At 39.9% G+C, this 24,332-nt stretch overlaps 1 protein-coding gene across 1 annotated transcript in view; it reads right to left on the bottom strand.

Moving 5' to 3' along the window:
- LOC145985443 (dipeptidase 1-like) overlaps window positions 1-24,332 on the bottom strand; it is a 324,489-nt gene that overhangs the window by 139,406 nt on the left and 160,751 nt on the right. The window contains exon 7 of the mRNA XM_083119502.1: window positions 695-764. Coding sequence (XP_082975628.1) covers window positions 695-764 — 70 coding nt within the window. The remainder of the gene's footprint in view (window positions 1-694; window positions 765-24,332) is intronic.

The raw sequence follows: 24,332 nt of genomic DNA on the forward strand, positions 1-24,332 counted from the left end.
TTAATGGAAGAGGATTTGGGAGTCTACAGCCTCGGGCTTCCATCGGCAAAGGGTTCTCCACTGGAGAAAAGTTCTTTTCAAAGAGTCCAGGAGTCTGTAGCTTGGTTGTTGTCATGGAAAAGGCCAATTGTATTCGTAGGAAATTGATATTCCCTGGCTGCGTAGGCAAGTACTCGTACAAACAAAGATATAAAGACAGTATGTCGTAAATTATAATTGTATTTGTACAACCCATTTCTTCTCACCAAAAAAAATTAATTCTACCATAACACAAAAAATGGATCGTAACGTTTTGAGGGGTCTTTATTTGATCATGTCTTTAAATATTTCTGAAATTCTCGTTTCAGGACTTGTATTCGAATTCATTAAGTGTTGGGGAAGCCCTCACCACCTTAAATTTAATGAGAGACAAGTGATATTTGAAAGAATTTTAAGAATTTGGGAACATGTTTTGTGTGTTTAGATTTTTCACAAGAGCTGTCTTTGATACAATGAACCTCCCTACACATTTTGTTTCACTTGAAAAGTTCAAAGAATCTAAATATTGACACAAAATACAATTTCAACAGTAAAGGCATTAATATTATGAGAAATTCCACTAGTGGCACTGACTGCAACATATGCGAATATGCTGGTGACGTGTATCAGAGATAACAAGAACTTAATGCAAAGAGAAGATCATAACTTTACTTACTTTCCCGAATCCCGTGAGTCCCCCGTGCTCCGGCTTCTTCCCAGGGTTGTCCACCAATGAGCAATCTGCCCTGGCAAGGAAAAAATGAAAACACATCCTTACAAGTTGTGATCCTCAATTGCACTTATTTCATTGCATACTAGTCTACTACTTTTCCTGATTCAACCGTCTCAACATAACTGGGATGTCCAAAGGGAATTTTAAAATTTAGTGACTCTCTACCAAGTTAACACACGCATGATAATACATACTGTAATGGCTTATGGCATGTGATAATAAATGTCAAGTTTCTGTCTTTGTTACAAATAATACGCCTAAGAACGAATTTAGAGGTCTTTAATGATAAAATGAAATAGATAGAGGAGCGAGCATATGTGGCCGACACAACAAGCCCCACTGAAAGACACCAGAGCCTCGCTAGCCTACAATATTGAAACTACCGGGGTGTACTAAGTGGAGGCGAGATTCAAGTTTGGTTGCCTTACCACAAGTTCACCCCTCACATCACGTATATGTTGTAAATGTTATACAGGAGGAATTTTTACGTATGTGCATTTTTATAACTCTAGTTAACTATAGATGGCGCAACAACTACGTACATCATTGTTTTCATCTTTATTTCATTTCTTATCATAATGAATACTGCGAATGGGTATATACATATTTCATTTCGTTCAATAAATAAATAAACATTTAGACGACCGATTTTGTTTAATATATCGCGTTCTTGCTTCAAACGACACGTAGACGCTAAGAATGCTCGAATGTTATTATTCTTAACCTGTATGTATGGAACTATATTAAACATATTATCCAGCTTTGAAAGTTTACCATATACAATTTTGAATCTTAACATTAAAGAAAGAAATATATCATCGTACACCTCCTGTTCCTTGGTTTCTGTCTGAGGCGAGAAGATCTGGCTCAGGGAATTCTTGCCTTGGAACGGAGGAGAGATCTTCTCTAAGGAAGGGAACAGAAAGGAAGATTTGAAATCCTGTTAACCTCCTCTTTAAAACCGACCGGCGCTCCAGGGATTCATTCTTCCCGAAAACAATCTTCCACCTCATTTCGCGAGCACTCATTAAAGCAAATAAGGACATTTTTTTTATTGCGGCGGCAGCATAAGGCATACCATTAGTTCACGTTATGAAATCTGTGTAGAACGAATGTTTCACTGCACCAAGGGCGACTTACATGTTATTTGTGTCACATCACAACATACTTTATATTTTAAGAATACGGAGGCATATTTATGAGCTATAGAATATTAATTATAACTAGACATTAGCTGAAATGTGTTACATTACACCTTCATTTGAAATGGGAGCCACAGCCATAATGATTCGAAATAAACTCATATAATTTTCCTTCATTTCAAAATGTGAAGGATATAGCACAGTTTTAAAGAAAATGTATTTATTTCCTCACAAAAGGTTTTCATTGTTGCGATTAAAACATCCACGTCTTAGATTAACGGCATAAATTGCATTTGTAAAATATTTGGATTTTTTGTAAGGTTAAACTCCCGTTTTCATCCAGTCCCTCAAGGTACCAATTTGCTAACTGCAGTTAACGTGACAAAACTTAATGAGCGTCTCCTTTTAACTCTTTCTTCCTTTCCGCATTTCCTCAATCACGAATTATACTTTAAAGTTGTTATTACAAAATTGTATCCTAATTGATGTAAGTTTTGTTTCCTTAAGTCCGAGACTTTCGCTTGTATCGACATTTACAAGGGTTGGATAAAAAGTAATGGTAACACTGGTATAATTGGTACATAACTGTATTGGCAGAGGAGCACGTGTTACATTCCTTCAATGTAATCGCCCCCCATCTCTACGATCTTCTGCCACACGTATGGAAGGAGTCGTACACCGTCAGCTCGTCCATCTCTGTCGATGTCCCGCAGTGACCGCCCTATAGCACGTATGATGGCTTCGCGCTTGTCGTAGTGCTTCCCACCCAGTGGTTCCTTCATTTTGGCAAAAATGTCGTAATCACACAGTCTCATACCGGTGAATACGGTGGATGTTCCAGTACCTCCCACTACCAGTTATGCAGGAGCACCGTCACCGTGTTTGCAGTGTGACACCTTGCATTGTCAAGCAGGATGATGGGACACCGTGCCGTCGCTTCCTTCTTAATGCGAGACGAAGGTGGTGTTGCAAGAAGGTGCAGTAGTAGGCTGCGTTGACCGTCTGCCTGAGAGACGTTGTTCTTCTTGCCTAAACATATTGTTAGGGCGCTTGCACTCTCGTCCTCTGCTTCAGAGCGCTGCTGTTTTTGACTGAATAACATACAATCGCTCCCACTCACTATACTTCCTCGTCTGACATTCCTTTATCAGCCACGAAACGCTTGTGGCGCTCTGACTCACCCCTTTCACGGGACAGCAGTGTTGCCATTACTTTTTATCCAACCCTTGTAAAATATCAGTAACCTCCACAACAGCAAACATCAAACACGTTGACCTATTTTATCAAACTCAATACGCGATTAGTTATCCGATTTATCTAGATATTCAAGAAAATTAAAAGTTCTAAATCTCTAAATTTACAGAACTTATCATGTTAAAAGTTTTGGTGAATTGTCAGTACCAGTTCCCTCAAAAACATTTATTAAATTACAAAGTTTATATTCACAATATTAAGTCTCACAGGCGAACTAAAATTGCTGTGCTTTTTATGGGGAAATTATATATGAAAATATGACAAGAATCTTTGCACCACGAAAAACTTATTTTCTTTCGCCATCTTGAAACACGATGACGAATTGCCTCCAAGGTAAATTTGAGACCAATCTAGGAAGTTACGGCATATATTGAGGTCACGATGTTTCGATTTCTTCCTCTAGTCCCCTTCAAAATTAAGTTTTAAACGTTTTCCTACAAAATTGTAGATTCGGTCATACTCTAAAGATCTTGTTTTATTGGATGGGACTTTTCGTTTTGTATTGGTGAAGGACAGTTGTTTATTCGCCAACTCCACAGGAAACTTCTGTGTAATTTAAAACAGAGTAAGAGGAAAGACAGAGTTATAGTGTTCCAGTCGGTAGGGCGTCCTGCTGCCACGCGTAAGACCCGGGTTCGATTCCCGGGGTGGAAATTTTCTAGGCAATATCCCGGTATCGTTCACCCAGCCTCTAAGAAGTGGGCATGAGGGCAACTTTGGAGGATAAATGAGGCTGCAAACCACATCATCTCGATTCCCTCCATATGCTTTCACGGCATGTTGTAAATGTGTAAGGGTAGCTTTATTAGGAGAGGCATTCTTATATATTGTCCTCAGACGTTCCGCGACCTTTCGTACTGAGAACAGTGTTGCCAGCTTGTGATCGAATTGAAAATAATGGAACGAGCATCAAAATGGGAGTTCGTAAAGCCCTTCGCTAGAAATGTTGAATTCCGACGTCGACCAGCTTCCCGGCGCTCGTGACAGACAGTGGATCCATCTGACGGGCGTCGATTGAAACACAGCGAAAGTGCCTTGCTCACGCGCGACCGCAGCTGTCACTAAATTGTGGAACGCCACGCGATGAACCCAGACTGCAATTCGCCAAATTCCATCAGTCCTGGCGCTTATTCATATTTCCTGCACCCTTTTCCCGCCTTCCTACTAGCGCCTCCTAGAATCGCCTTTCACGAGGCCATGGAATAATGCAGCGGGTCCAAGATATCGGGCTGAAACTGCCTTGTTTAATTTAATTTTGGAATTATGAGAAGCTGCTATATCTCTGATCGTTAAATCCACTAATGCCTCCATTAATACTTATCTCAGGGTCCATAAATTCCTTGGTGGCAACGATAACATTCGGTTCGCAAAATGGAATACTTGAAAATCCTTTCCTGTACCTGTTCAGTCATTTGTTCATTTATACCACACCCTCTCTCTCATTGAGCAGAAAGATAACGACGGAAAGGACATTCTGAAGGGACTATGAAACTCAAGTTTCTCACTCCTCAGAGCACGGTACGAAACAACGTAAACTCATTGTTTTCCTAATTGGCCGATCAGGATGTTTTGCCGTAATCAGGGCTCGAAGTGAAAATTCCTAGCTGGATATATTGATTGATTTGGTTTATTTTACTTTTCATTTCTGTCACTCTTGGATAATTGCGAAGATGGGAATGCGTGATGATATGATGAAACTGATGAAGGAACACTCACAAAGAACACTCACGCCAAGCACGAGATTCCAACCCGGGACCCTTGGCGTCTTAGCGCGATGTGTAAACAACTCCACCCCGAAGGTTGGCAATTCCTAGCTGGAGGATTAATGCTCAATGACTTGTAAATTATCTTCTATTTGTATTTTTGTTATTTAGAGTCGTATCTATTTTGTTTTTTGGCTAATCGCGACTACGAGGATGAGTGACGTGATGATGGAATTGTTGAAAGGACACTCATAAGAAACATGAGCAGATCGAGGTTTGAACCCGGGAACTTGTGTGAAATTATCATGGCTGCGTTCTATAAACATTTTCTTAACAGGGTGGATAGTAGCCTGTTCCCCTACACACAAATAAAAACTGCAGTTTGCCGCCATATATGGTCAGTGAATTATGAGGGTAGAATAATGTTTATTTCGTGTTTAAATTGCGCAGTCTCCTACGTCAGCATATGAATATTGTGTGATTCAAGCTCTTTTTGTAATACTCTATACGGTGTCATTCTTATAGAAGTACAAACACTGAATATAACTAATAAAGTACTGCATTGGACCACTTTCGGCCTCTCAAACTCGATCGAATCTCTCACGCTCGAGCGTGATTCGCTCGAATGTATAGAATATCAAATATCATTTCAATCTGACAATAATCGTACAAATATTTGTGTAAAATTCGTGCTGGTACTTTCAGCCCATATTCATCTATTGATTTACATATATTGCTAATTACTATGTATTGGTAAGATAGGCTAAATTACATTTTAACACGGAGATGATGACTATGTTGACTTTAGTTTCAATTTCACCGCGTCTTTCACTTCAAGAAGCATATTTGAAGGCGTCTTTCACTTCAAGAAGCATATTTGAAGGCGTCTTTCACTTCAAGAAGCATATTTGAAGGCGTCTTTCACTTCAAGAAGCATATTTGAAGGCTTCTTTCACTTCAATAAGCATATTTGAAGGCGTCTTTCACTTCAATAAGCATATTTGAAGGCGTCTTTCACTTCAAGAAGCATATTTGAAGGCGTCTTTCACTTCAAGAAGCATATTTGAAGGCGTCTTTCACTTCAAGAAGCATATTTGAAGGCGTCTTTCACTTCAAGAAGCATATTTGAAGGCGTCTTTCACTTCAAGAAGCATATTTGAAGGCGTCTTTCACTTCAAGAAGCATATTTGAAGGCGTCTTTCACTTCAAGAAGCATATTTGAAGGCGTCTTTCACTTCAAGAAGCATATTTGAAGGCGTCTTTCACTTCAAGAAGCATATTTGAAGGCGTCTTTCACTTCAAGAAGCATATTTGAAGGCCCATTACTACAGACAAACAATGGTTGCACGTGAACTATTGGCCTTCGAGCGTATACCGAGTGTTTGCCTGTTCGAACGTTATTCGCTCGAGCGAAGAAACAGTCGATTTCGTAAGGCATCTAGCGTCATCTGTGCGAACTATTACACGATCGAGCAAAAAAGCCTCGATCCAGCACTCTGCTATCTCTGCAAATCAAAGATTTATTTAAATTTTACACAAAATCGCAAAAATAAGTTACCAGAGACAATATGAAAGTTTGATTTAATTACAAGCACAATTTTCGTCTTGGGTGCGAATTAAGATGCCTCTTTTTTATGTCAAAGTAACAATTAACGGCAGCTAAGTACAGCTACCAAAGTAAACCTACTTGTGTTATTGCATGGCAAAAGTAGATGATATGATCATCCGCACCTTCATTGCTTTCCTTCTATTCCAATCTTAATTCTTTCATTCATATTCTGTACAATTGGCACACAATTTGAATCTCATCTCAGAATACTTCTCTGTGTGTAAATCGGAATTAAATGAAAAATAATTTTCTAGCTAGGCTGGAAGTTGTAAAGATCAGGACCTGTCTTTCCATTTTCAGTTTTAAATTAATAAAGTTGCCTAACAGGAATAATGGAACGAACTTGATTTCCTTAGGTCCTACTTATTTTAGGTCGCTTTTATTTTACTTCTGATTAATCGTGACGATGAGGATGAATTGTGATTATATGAGATGGATGAAGACAATCAGAAGCACAAAGGAAGAGGAAAGAACACAAACTTCAGTCGGTGTGAACCGAGACGCCAGAGCATCGTTTCCCTGCCAGAAGGCAGTTTCTAGGATGTACTACGTGGAAGAGGCGCTTACGTTGTCCTCAGAAAACAACATCCCTTCTATTGTCTTGCTGGCTTAGAGAAGGTGCGATGTCGATAGCTTCCATAAATTCAACAATATCAATTATGGTTCTTATAAGAGACGTTCAATCATAGAGACATAACAAAAAAAAATATTTTTGCCACAATAACAATCGAAAATTACTTGAGCAAAATGTGCTATTGTTTCATTTACCAGGACAAGAGTTCTGGGTTCGATACCCAGTGGAGGCACAGTGGGTCTGACCCTATTTTTAAAGGTAGCTAAAGTCCCGATTAGCCTTTCTGTGCATAAAGTGGACTTAAATGCAAACTTAAGTAAGCTCTTTTACCATGAATATAAGTTCAATATTGTATATATTGGCAATATCAAAAAGCAAATTTACCTAAAAACCTTTAAGAAACAGTGGAATATGCTCCTAAGATGCTTGACACTTTTGTTGACTTTCTATTTGAAAAATACGAAATTGATAAACATAATGGCTCAAAATACAGTGTAAACAGCAGACGTATTACGCCTTAGAACTGAAATATTACTGGGTGCGGTTACACGAGTCTCCCGTTCTGAAAGTTTGGAGTTTGATGCAGGGAAGTAGCCGGCTCGTGCGTCCGAAGTTACTGCCTATGCGTCACGGCTTTACTTTTTTACTTCGGGCCTGGAACGCAGCCAGCTTCTCTCGGGAAGTCCATACGTGGCAATTTAATAAAGCTTCAGTGCTTTGCGGGGGAAGTTGGGAGGTGATGGAAACTCCACACCAAAGCTTAAAGTAGCAACTTTGCAAGTCGAAACAATGCCGGACCGCGAAACATGTTAAGTATATGACAGCAGAATTTAATACGCAAGCTAAACCTGCATAAACGATAAATTATAAATGTATATAATGCAAAAAAGAGCATCTTCACTTCAGGAAGAATTTGGAAAGGACTTGGTATATTTGTACAAGACAATTCAACCAGAGAGGGGAGCTATGATTATTTGCAAATGTCCTGGCATGACAAATATTTTTTAAATGAAATTTTAATTTTTAAAAATTACTATTTCGAAAGCGCAACAGTCATTAATCATCCTTAGAGAACACTGTTTTCTCTAAGCTGTAAAAAGAGGAAGAACTTGAGATAAGGATAAAATGAAGGGACACATTATGCATAAAGCACCGTGCCATTAAGGCACATTTAGAGAATGTGGGGTGGAGTCCCACACATTCTCGATCTCGGTCACTTTACAGATGATGTGATTAGCTCCACGCTCCAGCCGCCTCCAGGTTTGCCCCAGGTCCCCATTGATTTGAGGCTGGTTGAGCCCCAGAGCCTCTTTTTGCGGGGAAAAGACCCGAAAAAATACACCGTTCTTAGATCACCCAGCTCGAGAATCGAACCTGGTTCTCCCGTGTTGCAGTCAGACGCCCTACCGACTAGATCACGGACTCCTTGGAAGAACGTGACTCCCCGACTTCATGTTCCGATCTCACCTCGCTTTAGAAGCAGATTAAGCATATTGATTAATTCCGTTAAGATACAACAAACCACTAAATTGTAATACTCTTTAAGATATGTTCTTCACGGCAGTCACAAATATAAGGATAAATTTCACACACACATTCGTGAAAATATACATTTTATTGTTGCTTGATAAGAACCTGTATCTTCTTCCCTAAACTTATCACGTTATTCTAGTTATTAAAGACATGCAAATTGCCTTGATACTGACGGTTCATCCAATAATAAAAAAAAAAAATACACCGTTCTTGCTCACGTGGGTTCACCCTTTCTTCTATTGTTTTAGACTGAGGCCCAACACAACAGACATCTATCAACACGTCATGCTTTTGCATGTGCACAGGTATATATTAGAACTTAAACGAATACAAACGTGTTCCAGATCCATATCCAAAACGATGCTGAGTTTATATTCAGCATATCCGTTGTAATTTAACGAACCTTTTTAGAAAAAAATATCTGTTCAAGCAGCTATATGCATGCTTTTACTTGGCAAAAGTATATTTCAAGAAGATATTCCATAGAATTTTTTTTAAAAAAATGTATTGGAAATCGACCAGCTTCCAACCACATCGCTTTCCTCTCTGGGTACTCGCTCAGATTTTCTCCACTTCAGGGCTATATGCCAATATTTCAATATGAGTGTGGTTGAAGAATTTGTAAGAGGAGGGATAACATTTCGCTACAGGAATTCTTTTCTCTTCCCAATAGAAAAATTCTACTCTACGTGCTACTCCGTCATGAAAAGTAAAATTATCAAAAACGTAATGTAAAATTTCGAAACCTTTCAAATAAAACATTTTTTTAAAAATTTACAAGGTGTAAATGAAAGAGACTCGCGGTGATATCATTCGTAGGTCCAGACCGAGCAGGTTATGATCTGAAAACGTACCATACCATATCCTAGAACGTTTCAGTAAAGGGATAATGCACGAAAATTTCTACTCCCTGCAGAGTATGCATTAGGCTATGTGCAGAGAGGAAATTTAATACGAACTTTGTCAGTCTCCGTGACGAAAAGGTAAGGGTTACGCGCTAAGAAGCTAGAAGTCCCGAGTTTGAACCCTGGTTAATGCATGGATCGTTGTGTTTGTCCCATCATTCAATTCATTGCACATCCATGTAGTCACGATTAACCAGAGAGGTGGAAAAACGACGTAAAATAAACAAAATAGGCCCACAGTCAATCTTACCGAAAACTTTGCACTATCTGTGGCAGAAAACAGTTGAAAAATTGATTTACTTAGGTCTCCTATTTGTACTGCTACTGTAATAACGAATGATAGACACACAGAAGAAGCCGAAGGTGAGCTTACATACCATCTCGGCATCCGTGTATTGCCTGAAGCTCCCCAAACACCAGTTTCCAAGGCCGAGTGCAGCCACGTGCTCTACTGGATTGTAGCAAACCCCTTAACTTTCAATAGAATCGTTACAATCCAGAAGTGCCCATGGCTGTACAACACTCATCTATCTCATTTGGTAATAAAGGTTGGGTGACGTTGACTGCTTTTGTGTTGGATATTATTAGAGGGTTTCATGATGTGAATATATTGAGAGAATTTAACCCTTAACCGGGCAACCAGACACTGTTGCTAATATTTTTGTCATACTCCAAACGATACTCCCTGCGAACATGATATTTCTTGAATTTGCTTGTTTCTCTCTTTTTCTCATTTCACAATATTGACTTTGTTTGATAAAGAAGGTCAGGCGTGAAAAAATATTTTCCATTTCACTTACGTAGACGGGCAAGCAGTGTCTCTCGGACACAGTGTACAATAAATATGTAAAGAAGTCTTCCTGAGTTGTAATATTACTTAAATATGTATTAACAAATGTTTAATAAAAAATAAAGTATTTAATAAGACATCACATAAAAATATTTTTAACGCTAAAATAGAAAAAATAAAAATAAAATATATCAGCAAATAAAACAACTTCCTCACACTATCTTCCAGCCTAACATGTTTTATATACTATGCTGCAAAGAATTGTAAGATCCGCTCTGGATCGTACTTGGTTTTATGGGTCTATTGAGCCTCGGCTTCACGCTCAGTATCTCTTCGGGGCTTGAGTCTCCTCGGCTCAAGGTTCGGGTTAATCCGGCTGCTTCAGTTCTCGATGTAAGGTCCCTCGTAATTCTGGGTCAAAGGTTCTCAATCTACTTATAGATCTTGACCAAGATTCTACAAGCAATCGACAATCCTTCTTCCCACTAGGTTCTATCGATATCCAGTTAAGTATCCAACTTCCTTTTCTCTGACCAGAGAACCGAATATTTATTTGTGACCACAGAATAAGAAAAGGTGTACCCTGACCAGAGTCACAAACGTTGACTACCAACAGTCTATCGGCCGATCCCGAATTCCCGTATATCTCAACACAATCACAACCCTCTCAATTATATCTCCTGACCAGGAGCATAGAACAGAGAGTATATAAGCCTTCTGACCAGAAGAGCTAAGTAACTGTCCTAAGGTAGTCCCAGAATAAACTAATTCCTAATATCGAAGTGGATGTAAACGCAGAAGTTCGAACGTTGAAAGAAAAGACGGTTATACCAGTTCCGCATTTATCAGAAGTTCGAACGCAAAAGGCCACGGGACACAGAGCTTCGCTGCTTATATAGCATTTCTCGGTGCCGTTATGGATTTACAAACTTTTATCTTAACATCAATTTTACATCACAATAAAATACAACTTAATTAAATATCAATGAGGAACATAATTACTTACATGTAAAAATTACTATTTTTACTCTTTTGTGAATAATAAATATGCAATATAATTTTGATTGTTACACTCAATATTTAATTTGACCAGGGAGTATGGCTTCTTCCAACTCCCCTCTCTCCCTGCAACGGCTCCGCGATATGACAACAAAGAGAAAAAAATTACAACGTCAAAATGTTAAGTAAAAAATATTTATATACAGGTTTTGTCTTGCGCGGGCATAACTTTCTTTTACGTTAACGTAACTAAATTCTGAAACTACTGTCTTGCAGTTAAAGAATCAGGGATTATTATGATATAAGTCTAATTATTGTCCGCCAAGGGACACGACAGATACAGAGTGGGAAAGACATCCTAATCTTTCGTCTTTTCTCTGTGACAACGTTTTCATAAGGTAGAGTCTGCCTGGCTCTTACACAATAGCGTTAGCTTTCCTGCATTGTTGTCACCGATAATAAACTTCCAGCTCAGCTTGCTGGCAGAAAGAAACAAGGTTTTGGAACTTATAACTTACACCAGGATGTATAGTTTATATACGAGGTGTGTTCCACATTCCTTGGTAATTAACCATTAACATATAAAATTATAAGTACAAAACAAAGAAAAATATTAAGTTTATATACGTATTTGTAACGTGGACACTGCTACACGTTACAGAATGCAGATACGATTATAATGATGATGATGAATACAAGAACTATGGCCATAACAATGATGATTAGGTTTAATATCATGCTACTCGCTTGTTTCCACAGCGATGAAACATAAAAATCTCGCATTAGAAGGCAAGATCCATTTAAAACAATGCAATGTCTGCTTGCCCGGACACGTTACAATAATAGCTTGCCCGGATAACGGTTAAATTAAGACCATTAAGGCTCGTCTGGACCTTTGGCCGATGCCAGCGAAGCCGTTTTAGAAATTTCCTCTCGAGAAATCGCTTTGATATTTAACATACTGAAAAATTACATCTGTTTAGAAATCCTTCTAGAGCATTCACGCGAATCTTCATGTGGTTTTATTTTCTCTGTTGGCTATATATTCGCAATAGTTTCGTAGCTATGTAGCAGATGTGTCGACATCCGTGGTGTAGTGGTTAGCACAGCGCGCTACGAAGACACACGCAGAACTCAAAACGTGTCAATTGACACATATATGTTGACTCCAATAACACATTCACTGAAAATGATGAACTTTATGGTGTGTCAAAATACACACAGAAATGCATAAAAGGGTACTTTTATCAGCTGATGTTCCGTGTGATGTACTAAAAATACATCAAATGGGAAGATCAGACAAAAAAATATAACAACATTTCACTTTCACCTTCAATGCATCAATTGGCTTGGCACCGCTAAATGTGTAATTTTGTTATCTTTGGAATTATCTTGTCTAATGTTCCCAATTTATGCATTTTAGTACATCACACAGTCGATAAAGGTGTCATTTTATGCATTTCTGTGTGTATTTTGACACACCGAAAAGTGCAACATTTGCAGTAATGTGTTATTGGAGTCAATATATATGTGTCAATTAACACGTTTTGGGTTCTGTGTGCGGGATCCCGGTTTCGAATGTCTCTTCAATCACTTCATCATATCACTCATCCTCGCCTTTGCGATTAGCCAAAAATGGCAGAAAAGCGAAGTAAAATAAACCAAATTAATCAATCAATTAAACGTAGCAGACAACAGCGAAAGGAAGTCGCAAGAAAATTCATGTGAATTCTCTAGGAGCAATTCTCAACAGGTTTACTTTTTCAGATTAGGGATTCTCGAAAGGAGAGGAAATTTAGGAAACAGTTTCCCTGGCGTTTGGTCCAGCGAGCCTTAAGAAGAACGTTTTTTAATGTAGATATATTGTTCATCCAATTTGATCTCGTTAAAGGGAAGTACCCACATAACAAAAACCTTCATTATTATAATCCTCGAGACTGAATAATCGAAGATAGAAAATCAGTCTGAATTTGAATCTTTTCTGGCCAATCGTCAAACGAGATAATTAGGCGAAATGACAGCGGCCTCATCGAGTCACCAGCGGCCGGAAAGCATCGTGGATCCTGAGAGATGGCGGGAGCCTAATCTTCCGTAATGACCTCAAGTTGAGCAAAACTAAATGGATTTGGAGGAGGCGAAGACGGGACGGAAGGAGGAATAAAATCAGAAACTGTCTTCCGCAAAAGAGGTGGCGGTGGAGGAGATTTAGGTCATCTGAGAATGATTAAATTCTCATTCCGTTGATGGAGTTGTGATTAGCCTCCGGTGGTCGTCGCTAATACAGCACGTCGGCAGAACAATCGATTTCGCACGAGAGCGGGATATTATGAACGTGCCAGTCGCTCTATGGCATCGCTACCTTCAAGTAAAGCTAACATAAAATTAATTGTCCGTACAAGGGGGTTGGGATACAGCGTAGGCGCCGTGGCTGGCTTACAAGGGCGCCGCGATATGTTCAAATATTTTCACTGAAATGATATGGTTGTTCCAAATATTAACTTATTTAGTACTTTTTACACATATAACCACATTAAATGAGCGTTGCAACTGTTAGATACTCCTACATTCTGACTTGGGCGCCGCGAAAAAAAATTGAAACACTAAGGGCGCGTGAATCGAAAAGGTTAAGGAACCCCTGGCATAGGTGATGTCGATAATGATTAACGAACAATACAAGTTTGATGCAATCGTCAATCTCATGTGCAGAGGGGGGTGTAAAGGATGACCCTCCTAGAAACACCCAAATGTCAACCTCCCTTCCACGAAGTACACCCTGGTCCGCATTTTGCAGACTAACGAGGCTCTGGCGTCTGAACTCTCGGCTATACTTGTGTCTTGTTCATTTGTTGAGTTTTGGCATTGTTTTAAGTCCACCTCATCCATATGTTAATCGGGACTGGATCTACACTTGAAAGTGGGATCTGAACCACTTTGCAATGTGCCTTATCCTCATATTCGCGATTAGCGAAAAGTGGCAGAAATGTGAAGTAAAATAAAACAAATCAATCAATCAAGATGGGCAGACCTATATCTTCTGAACCGAGAGTGACGCGGAATCAGTGGCATGCCTGCAATATGATATTGTTCATTGATGATGAATTTTCTCCAAAAGCAGAGGATTTTTATGAGTGCAGCGAAGAGTTACTGTCATAACGCTATCCTACAAAATTTAACGAGTTCGTGTAGGGTAGACCAGGGCAGTACGGATCACAGGGCATTACGGATTGATCTAAGGTCATCGGACGTAACCAGTGCCGGATCTACACATCTTGGCCCCCCAGCAAAAATATTACCAAAGGCCCCCCTCTACCTACCTACCTTTACACACACACATATATATAATGTATGTGTGTGTGTGTGTGTGTAAAATTCTTGATCTCATGTTGACAAAGTCACATATAAGGGCCTAGAGGGTGATTGAAAAGTGCCTTAACATCACCTATAAGAAGTAAAGGAATTAGGCTAGGTACAATTGGCTATGATAGAAACAGGTTAGGCTTAGGGGGAACCACAAGTGTGTTCCAAGCGGACGTCCGCCATATTGAATTGAATTGAAAATTTTTATATTCATGTGATATATATATATATATATATATATATATATATATGAAACTGTTTCTCACACCTGGGAAATTATACATTTGTTACAGTCATGCAGTCATAACTTTTCCTGATTAAAAATAGATAGAAGAAACTTTCACCACTGTATTTATCGTGAAATTCTAGACTGATTTGATTCTAGTCTGACTGCCACGCGGGAAACCCTGCTTTTTTTTGCCGGATTAAGATGAAATTGGGCCTGATGCTGCAGCGCAAATTGGGCCTGATGCACTTACATGCTGTGATTAATATATATATAAATATAGATAGATAGACAGATAGATATATTTTTTGTTTTAATGTTTTTCTTGTTTTTTTTTTAAATTATTATTTTTGTGATTATGATAATGTACCATGAAATGATTATGAGAGGTGCGGTAGTGCTGCTTACTTATATTGCTTTTTTACGAGCCTTAGCAAGCGCGAATTCTTCGATCGTGTCAGTGAAGTCAAGGCTGCGCAGCAGCTCATGCTCAATGTTCATAAGCGCCAGCATGCTTAGCCTTTCCTGCCCCATTGAAGACCACAGCTCTCCTTTGACTATTCCCAACTTTGAGAAGCTCCGTTCGCCGGAGGCATTGGACACCATCATGCACAGATAGATTCGCAACGCAATCTAGACGTTTGGAAATGTCCGAGAAAGATTCAACGATGACAGAAGCCTGTACATGGTAAGCTCTGCTGATTCGTTCACAGTCACCGGTTTCTGAGTGCGCATAAATGTAGCAAACTGCACCCGCTCAGCCGCCAGTGTGTCTTCCAAGTCATCTGGATACGAGGAAACGAGATTCTTTGCTTTGTCCTCGATCTGCTCAATGATCAATGACGTTAGCAAAGAGAGAAATCCGAATGTTTTACAAATATCTTCATATGCCTTCATCCGCTTTTCTAGTTCAGCTAACAGACTGTCGATCATGACCAGATACATCTGAGTCTTGAACGTTTCCCTTTGGCTGAAATCTGCTAAGTTTGCAGTTCCTTCATCAGGCATTCGCTTTCGCTTACGACCTCGACGCCGATCATTTTTGTATTCGCCGTGTTGAACCTTTTCGGTCGCCATCTGCTCATACACGTCAAATCTATCCCTTGCAAACTGAACCGTGTCGACCAGTGATGATGCCATCAAGCCAATTGCCCTATTCATTCTGACTGTAGGATCTTGGAGGCTAATGCTCGTACTGTTGAGACGGCCAAGGATATCGTTCCAGGCAGTCGCCATAACTGCTGTCTCAAGTTCGTTCATCCTGCGTAAAAATCCCGCGCTCTGGTTTCTCGTATCTGCGTTCTGCTCCTTATCTGCCGAAAGCTCATCCAGGACTTCCTGAATGCTCTTCCACCCAGGCCGCCGTTAGGGAACGCGAGGTCCTGTGTGAACTATATCCGCGAGGCAGTTGTATTATGTAATGTTAAAATATCGATAACATCCGTTTCTTGTAAAATTATTCTCTAACGCCAACCTGGTTATTAGAATTGTGCAATTATTACCTATTGTTAAGCACGAGCGCGCGTTCGCAGTATCACCGTTTAGCACCAATAAAATTTAAAATTTGGCAACCAGCTTTTCTTAATGACTTTTGCTGATTGAGACCTAATTTTAGCGATACAAGTCCCAGAATTTTTTCTTATTCTTTGTGTTTGCAGGCATGTACTGTAAATTTACCCTTGTTGTTGGTATGATTTTTTTCTGCCAGAAAACGCACTAAATACGGAAAGGGGATCATGACAGGGGTGGCAACTTGTGTGTGTTTTTTTAACGAGTTTCTAGGATGCTGGTGCTTCCAATTAAGTAACAAATCTGATATAGCTTGCATGCGTGAATTTTTTTGACATACTTAAATACATCCAAAATTACTGAAATCATAAACAAAGTGGCCACGACATAAAGATAGTATTACAAATATTTGTATCAAAAATACTTAACATATAGGCTATTGTTTGGTTACTTATAGAATGTAATATGATATGAAAATATTATTTTATGGAAGCAATGCAAATTCACTACAGTGTCAAAATTCAATGAAAAGTAAAGAAAACAATTATGTTATTGGAAATGATTAAATACTGCTACTTTTTAGTTAAAGTAACAATATGATATTAAACATTCCCGTTTTAGCAATTAAATATAATGAACGTCAGATTGATTGATTTGTTGCTGTAAGTCCACTTTATGCCCAGAGAGGCTAATCGGTACTGAACCTACAGTTTAAAGTGGGATCAGAACGACTGTGCCATGTGCCTCCACCTGGTAACGACATACGTCAGAATGAAAACTAAATGAAAATGTAATAGTGTTTACATTATGATTTTGTAGGACACCTGTACTTCAGACTAAGGAAGAAAAATTGAAATATATATATAGTACGTCCCGCGAATATTTTATGCCCCAGGCCCCGTAATGCAAGATCATGCTCTGCCAAATACTTAATGACATATAGGCCTAGTACTCGTTTTAAGGCCTCACGCTAATGCTGCTTTTCCTGTAAAATTTACAGTCCCTGCTGCTCATCAATAGTTATGTTTTTCTGCAGTCTAAATTCACATTCGGTCCATTTTTTAAGGCATTGAATTTGACTTTCTGATATTTCATGGTTTTGTAGTCGATAGCTTAAATGCCTCCAGGGCCGGATTAAGTCGAAATTGGGCCTGATGGTGCATACCGTCGATTTTTTTTTTGTATACAACTAACTTTCAAGATAAAAATTTTACTATCTGTGTCTAGGCGTCCGAAATTGGGGCTACAAATTTCATTCTAAGATTTATTCTCAGGTTAATATAGCAAAAGAAAACTGTTCAGCTTTCGGAAAATTCTCGTCTGTTTTCATCTGGGCCTATTTCAGGAATGGGCCTAATGCTGCATCATCAATAGCACCACCTTAATCCGGCTCTGGTCGTGTTACCTAACAGTATCTCTTCTAACGCGACGTGTCACTTGTTTTCAAACCACTGAAATCATATTAGTCTATCATCAGTATGCAACACAGTGGCAACACCAACATCATACGCATACTATTAGTAAGTTTGTATTTGGGCAGATTATCAACGAAGCGTGGAGAGAGGCAGGAACAAATGCTGTCAAAGCATTTGAGGCCACTGGGATCTTCCCACTAAACAGGTGTGCAATTCCCGCACACAAGTTAAATTTAATTGCTAGTGATGACAATACATATAGAACAGTAAGTATAGCAGCAACTGAGGAGCAGATTGACATCTTACCGAGAAACACTGCATCGAATCACAGCATACGCCAAGTTGCAGTAAATTTGGATTGATTTGGTGTTTTAAGTCCACTTTATGCACAGTAAGGCTAATCGGGACTGGACCTACAGTTTAAAGTGGGATCCGAACCACTTGTGCCTCCACCGGGTATCGAACCCGAGACCCCTTGATTACAAGGCGACGACGCTACCACTGCTCCATCGGGGAGGCCAAGTTGCAGTAGAGAAAGCGGCGATGACGCACAAGAACACGTTCAACAATTATTGCCATGACCACAGAAAGCGATATCTACCAGAGTACAAAGACAGCGCTCAACGTTGCAAGTCACTTCGCGACAGCAAATTGTAGCAATGAAGGCAAAACAAAACGCAATTATGGAATCTACTTCCAAAAGGCAAGAAGAAAGCGGGATGTTACAAAAGGCATAAGAAGAAATCTGATATGAAGTGTAGACATGGTTTCTAGCAATTCTTGCAAATTTTGTTACATTTACCAAGAAATTCGCAGATGGGAGACTGAGACGGAGTGTCAGCTCTGCAGTAAATGGTATCACGTGCGTTGTGTAAATGCTGTTTGGAGAAAATAAATGTGTGTGACAAATGTCAGGTTCCACCACTTTAATGCCGTACTTGCTTTATTACCATATTTTGTAGTCTCCTCATGTAATTATACTTATAGTAACACTGATTCGTATTGCCCCGTTAGTGATCCGTTTTACCCCAGCATTCGGGGCAACACGGATCAACTGCAATGTGTAACAAAATATTTTTTAATAAATCGTATTGTTAACTTCTGGCTCATACGATGTTGTGAGCATGTAGTAGAAACTACAGTTACTTTTTTGGTATAGTTTAATATCACTAACATTATTCTATAGGGAATGAAAATTGTTGTAAAGAAAAATTGATCCGTAATGCCCGTCTACCATAATACTTGCGCAGCTTATACGCAGGGCGTCGTCATACACGATGAAATGTGCTCGCACTTGATTTCAAGTTCAGGGTGGATATTTTCAGGAACCCTTGAGAGTGTATGGTTGGATAAAATCGAACATATGCACAGAGGGAAATTTATGTTAGTTACGTCAAACATCATTTCATTACAGTCTGCACACATTGAGTAAGTTCTATGTAACTGATTGCGGTATGTTTCTTGTTTGGATCACCTGTTTTTACTGCATCTACTCACTACGGATAAGAGGTTACATTAGGGGAAAGGTGATCGAAGGGGGAGAGGGAAATAAAATTTGTTTCTTTTATTTTGGTGGCTGAAGGTTAAGCGTGATATGAATCTACAAAATTTCTAACAGTGAAGATACGAGGAGACAATGGATATCTACCCAGGTCGTTCCATTGTAGATAAACTTCAACAACGATTAATACATGAACGTTTTCTTGTTCACAGAGCAGAGGATTTGGCCTTCAACTGTCAACATCTAGTGGATGCGAAACCAGTGGTGAGAGTATACAGTTTAGAAGTGACTGGTTGTAAGGGAAGACAATATGGGGTTTCTGAGGAATCGGTTTCTTAGTGACTTACTCTTATCCAGAGCTTCGGAGCGCCAAAATATAGCCAATCATGAAATACTGACTCCTCTTAGAGAGAGGCACAACCAGGTTACCAGCTGTATGTTAATTGTGGGAGTGCTAATCTCATGACAAGGTAAGATGACCTCTGATACTACCACAGATAAACGTATAATACGCTTATTTGTGGTAATACTATCCATAACTAAGAACAAAATTAATTTTTTGACCACAACTCACATATTGTAATACTATTCTGCTCGGTTTGCAAGAACAGCAGACATCAATGAAAGCAAGAAGAAAATATATTTTAATGTAAAAGGTTGCAAAAATAAAAGTTATAATGTTAGTAGGCTATACTCTAATATCTGAGTGAGTGCGTGTGTTGTTTGTGAAAATATTCTTTATTAAAAGCATTCGAAATTCATATCTCAGGCTAGATAATTCCCATTCTTGAAATTATATTTATATGATCAGTGGTAGCGCACTCTGGAAGTCTATTTCTGAAACAAATTTCGATCCTTTCTCTTTTTTGATACACGGAAATGAAATAATAAATCACAGTGACGAGGATATATTGCAAATGTTTATCCTAATTCTACAAGTGTCGTCATTTGCACAATGTATAATAATGCTTAAGGAAAACATGGTTTAGTGGAAATTTTGCGATAATGATCATGTAAGATTTATGAATGTGTGTACACTATTAAGCCGAAAAACTTCTCGGTAATTTTTAGCTTCAAAACAATTCTGATTTAAACCAACTATTTAGGATTTAAAATAAAGAAAAACACACTAGAAGAGCCGCGGTAGCTCAGTTGGCAGATCATCTGATTACCACGCGGAAGACTCGGGTTCGAATCCCGGGCCAGGTGATGTGGACCAGGAATTTTTCCAGTCATTTCTCTGTTTCCACCCAGCCTCGTAAATGGGCACCTGGGGGCAACCCTGGGGGGGGGGGGGTTTAAATACGGTTGGGTGTGATGCTGTGATCACTTCATCTCAACTACTGTATAACCGAGATCAAGACTACGTGGCATATGTCAACACGCACAGGGGTACCTTTACCTTACCAGTAGGTAAGAAGTGACTTCATCGGTGACTCAGCACGGTGACTGATGATGTCACCCACAAACCGAAGATCTCCGGTTCGATTCCTAGCCTGGGTACGAATGTTTCTTCGCTACTGTCTCCTCATCAACTTAATGTAATAATTACCATTCATCCTTACCCTCGGAATGATCCACAAGAGACTTACAGACACAAATACAGTAAGGAATAGAATGCTGCAGTGAGAGGATTTTGCTGAAGCGGAAAATGGTTCGCACCAACGACGCTAGATAGCGTACGGAATACAGAGCTTCGTTGCTCGAGTGAATAACGCTCTAACAGGCAAAACGAGCGGTATACGCTCGAAGCTCAATAGTACACGCATAACAGTAATGATCAAATATGGATCGTGAAGTGAAAGACGCAGTGAAATTGAAACTTAAGTGAACATAGTCATCATCTCCACACTAAAATGTAGTTTTTGTATCTCTTACCAATACACAGTGACGTATAAAAATGAAATAGATGATTGTGGGCTGAAACTACCAAGGCAAATATTTTACATATGTGGTCTACAATCATTATCAGATCACATTAAAATGATATTCGAATATACGCAAGACTTGAACAAGTACGAGCGATCGAATGCGGTCCTATGCAGTACTCGAATAAGAAAACATAGTAGCGAAAATTATAAAATGCTATTGATAAATGAAAATATTAGATGATAACATTCGAAAGTGAAATATTACAAAAATTTTGTATTGTTACTGTGGCTGTTTCTAACTTTTTACCGTATATGTCCATTGTTTCCATTCATGCAATATGAAAAAAAAAATTACAATCCACTGATTGATTGATTTGTCTGTCACTTTTGACTAATCACGAAGATGAAGATGAGTAATGAAATTGATGAAGTCACACTCACAACGAACACCCGTACCTAGACCGAGATTCGAACCATCGTATCGCGTTTGATAACAATTTCGCCAAGGAGGCCGGCTAAAAGTTACAATGGAATATTTTTGGGCAACAGCTCCTTGAGACCCCTCCATGTGAATTACGTGACACACTTCAGGAAATTTTTAATTACAATCTTTCAGAATCAACAGAAAGTGGAAAAAAAAGTGATATTGATCAAATAGCACTCAAATTCAGATCTAGGCAGCAATTTTTCTTCACTTTATTTTTCACGAATACAGGTGTAGCCGTACTTGTCCTTCCACACTACGCACCTCGGGAGAGAAGGTAGAACTGTCTTTCAAGTTCTTTTCTAATGGAAGTCGACGCACGGAATCAAAGGATCCTCCACGTCAATGTCCGCAGTGTTTCTTACTCCCATACCGGGAAGGACCCCTTTCAAACTGACAAATGCTCTCATGGATCTGAGTTCACAGCGGCTCCTACTTTTTGGCTGATATGAACGTAATTTTACTTACAATTGCAGAATATTACTACTACAGCTAAATGCACGACCATGAAAATAGGCGGCTGGGCAGAATTACTCTGCTGCGCGAGGGGGACAAGACTCTCTGGTTCCCGCGCACTGTGTGGCAAGATCAATCGGCTGCGTTGCCTAGTTCGAGCGTCGTACCGATCTCACTCCGGGGCATACAGTTGACATCCCTGACGTTTCGAGCAAACAATGTCAGTTTGGATCACACCGATTACAAAGAACCAACTCTACAACGAGATTTTTCATTCTCTTAAACCTCCGAACACACGGGGTTGTGCTGCGACGTGGCAACAGCGCAAACTTCTGCCACCCGCCTAATTTCATGGCCGTGCGTTTAGGTAATATTGTTCTATCTCTTCAATTGCTTGTACGTAATTATCTTTATTGTTATATTGCTTCACTTTTCTCCCACTTTTGGCTAATTGCGACGACGAGGATGAGTGATGATTAGATGAAATTGATAAAGGGACTCTCACAAATGCGCCGATATTTAGGCCGGAACTCGAAGCCTGGAACCTGGTGGAGAGATCGATAGTCGATCAGTTTAGTTATTAGGTATTTAAGGCGTTGTGTGTTAAACTTGTAAAACGTCTTGTTTTGTACTCAAATACTACCACAATACTTAACATACCATCAGAACAAGTAATTCATCTCTTTCTCTAAGCAGTGCTGCAGGGTAGGACTGTCTCGAGTGGATAGCAACTGTCAACTGCAGCATGCAGTACCGTAAAGTGCCGCACACAGCCGCTGTTGCTGCCTCACCGAACTGCATATAAGGAGCAGCCCACTGCCGGGACCTTAGCAGAAGACAGGAGCAATAACTCCTAGAGCTCATCGGAGAACGCATCCCACATGCAGACACAGCAAAATACCTGGGACTCATCTTAGATACAAGACTCACGTTCAGCAACCACGTCGCAGAACTTTACCACAAGGGCAACTAGAGACTGGGTGGCCTCAGACACGAGGATTAGGCTCTACAAGACAATGATCCGACCTGCACTGCTCTACGCCATCCCAACATACCGCCAAGACGACACTGCAAAACCTTCAAGTAAGCCAGAACAAGGCGGCACGGATAATCAGTGGCCAAGCCGCTATGCAACAAGTCTCCAGATTGATGACGATTTGGAAAACGACGGTCTAGAAGAAGTCATCCGATGAAAGACACAGCTAAGTTCTGGGCCAGCCTCAGACAGCATACCAACACCGCAGTTAACTCCATTAGTACAACGGCCATACTCAAGTTCACACATCTGAAGCCCCGACCGCAGTAAGTCCCGCTGGAAGTCAGTACTTTTCAGCACACACCAGAAGAAGACGACCACCTCAAGCGACAGGAGCAGAAGTTAAAGACAACCAGATAACACCACAACGCTAATGAAAGGGGAACACCAAATAGGAGCCAAGTAAACGACACTCCACAACTCCAAAAGTAAAGAAAACTCAGTCAGTCGGGACCCTATGTATCACCAAGTGTCAATTATGTAACAAAGTCTTTAGAAATGCGAGTTGGGTTTTTCAACGACTCTCAGCAGGGGGCAGTAGGCGGATGCAGCTAAGACTGTCGGGTTTGACTTAATTGAGAAGAAAACCTAAAGTAATAAAATCCTTTTGGTTTGCTTTGGGTTTCTATGGGTTCGGTTTCAACACGTGTGGTTTCGAACAGTGATCGAGGGCTATTGTTACGCTGGTTACAGATTGCCATCATGCCAGTCGACATCTCGGCTGGCGCCGTACCTGAGTCTGACACTGTAAAGAGCCTTCGTTGTAGAGTTCCGTATCTCCAACTATATTTCTTGTCTGGTCTTACGGCTGGCGGGCCACATGCTGGCAACAGAAGCGGGGAGCGGGGAAGTGACCAATCCAGCGCGATGAGAAACACAGGAACTTGTAGGACGAGTTGCGCGCAGCACCTCCCCCCACGACGTCGTAACCCGTGGCGCCACCGCTCTTGTCTGGTTGGTCTGCAGCATATTCCCCGCTCCCCACTTCCCTTGCCAGCATGTAGGCTGTCCGCCGGAAGACTAGACAAGACATGACCAAGTAGCAACCTTAGTTTTCTCCCTCTGTCTACCACTTTCACTAACTCACTTGTAATTTTTCTGTCATTGTCCGGAGTTCAATTTTCAGTAGGAGCATATTTCAACAACAACAACCTGATTTTAAAATGTCTGTCCAGTCCAGATTTCCGATCCTCGTATACTTAGCACTTAAAACTTTT

This window comes from Lepisma saccharinum, chromosome 1, assembly GCF_977018435.1.
Source record: "Lepisma saccharinum chromosome 1, izLepSacc3.1, whole genome shotgun sequence".
In the NCBI taxonomy this organism is placed as follows: Eukaryota; Metazoa; Arthropoda; class Insecta; order Zygentoma; family Lepismatidae; genus Lepisma; species Lepisma saccharinum.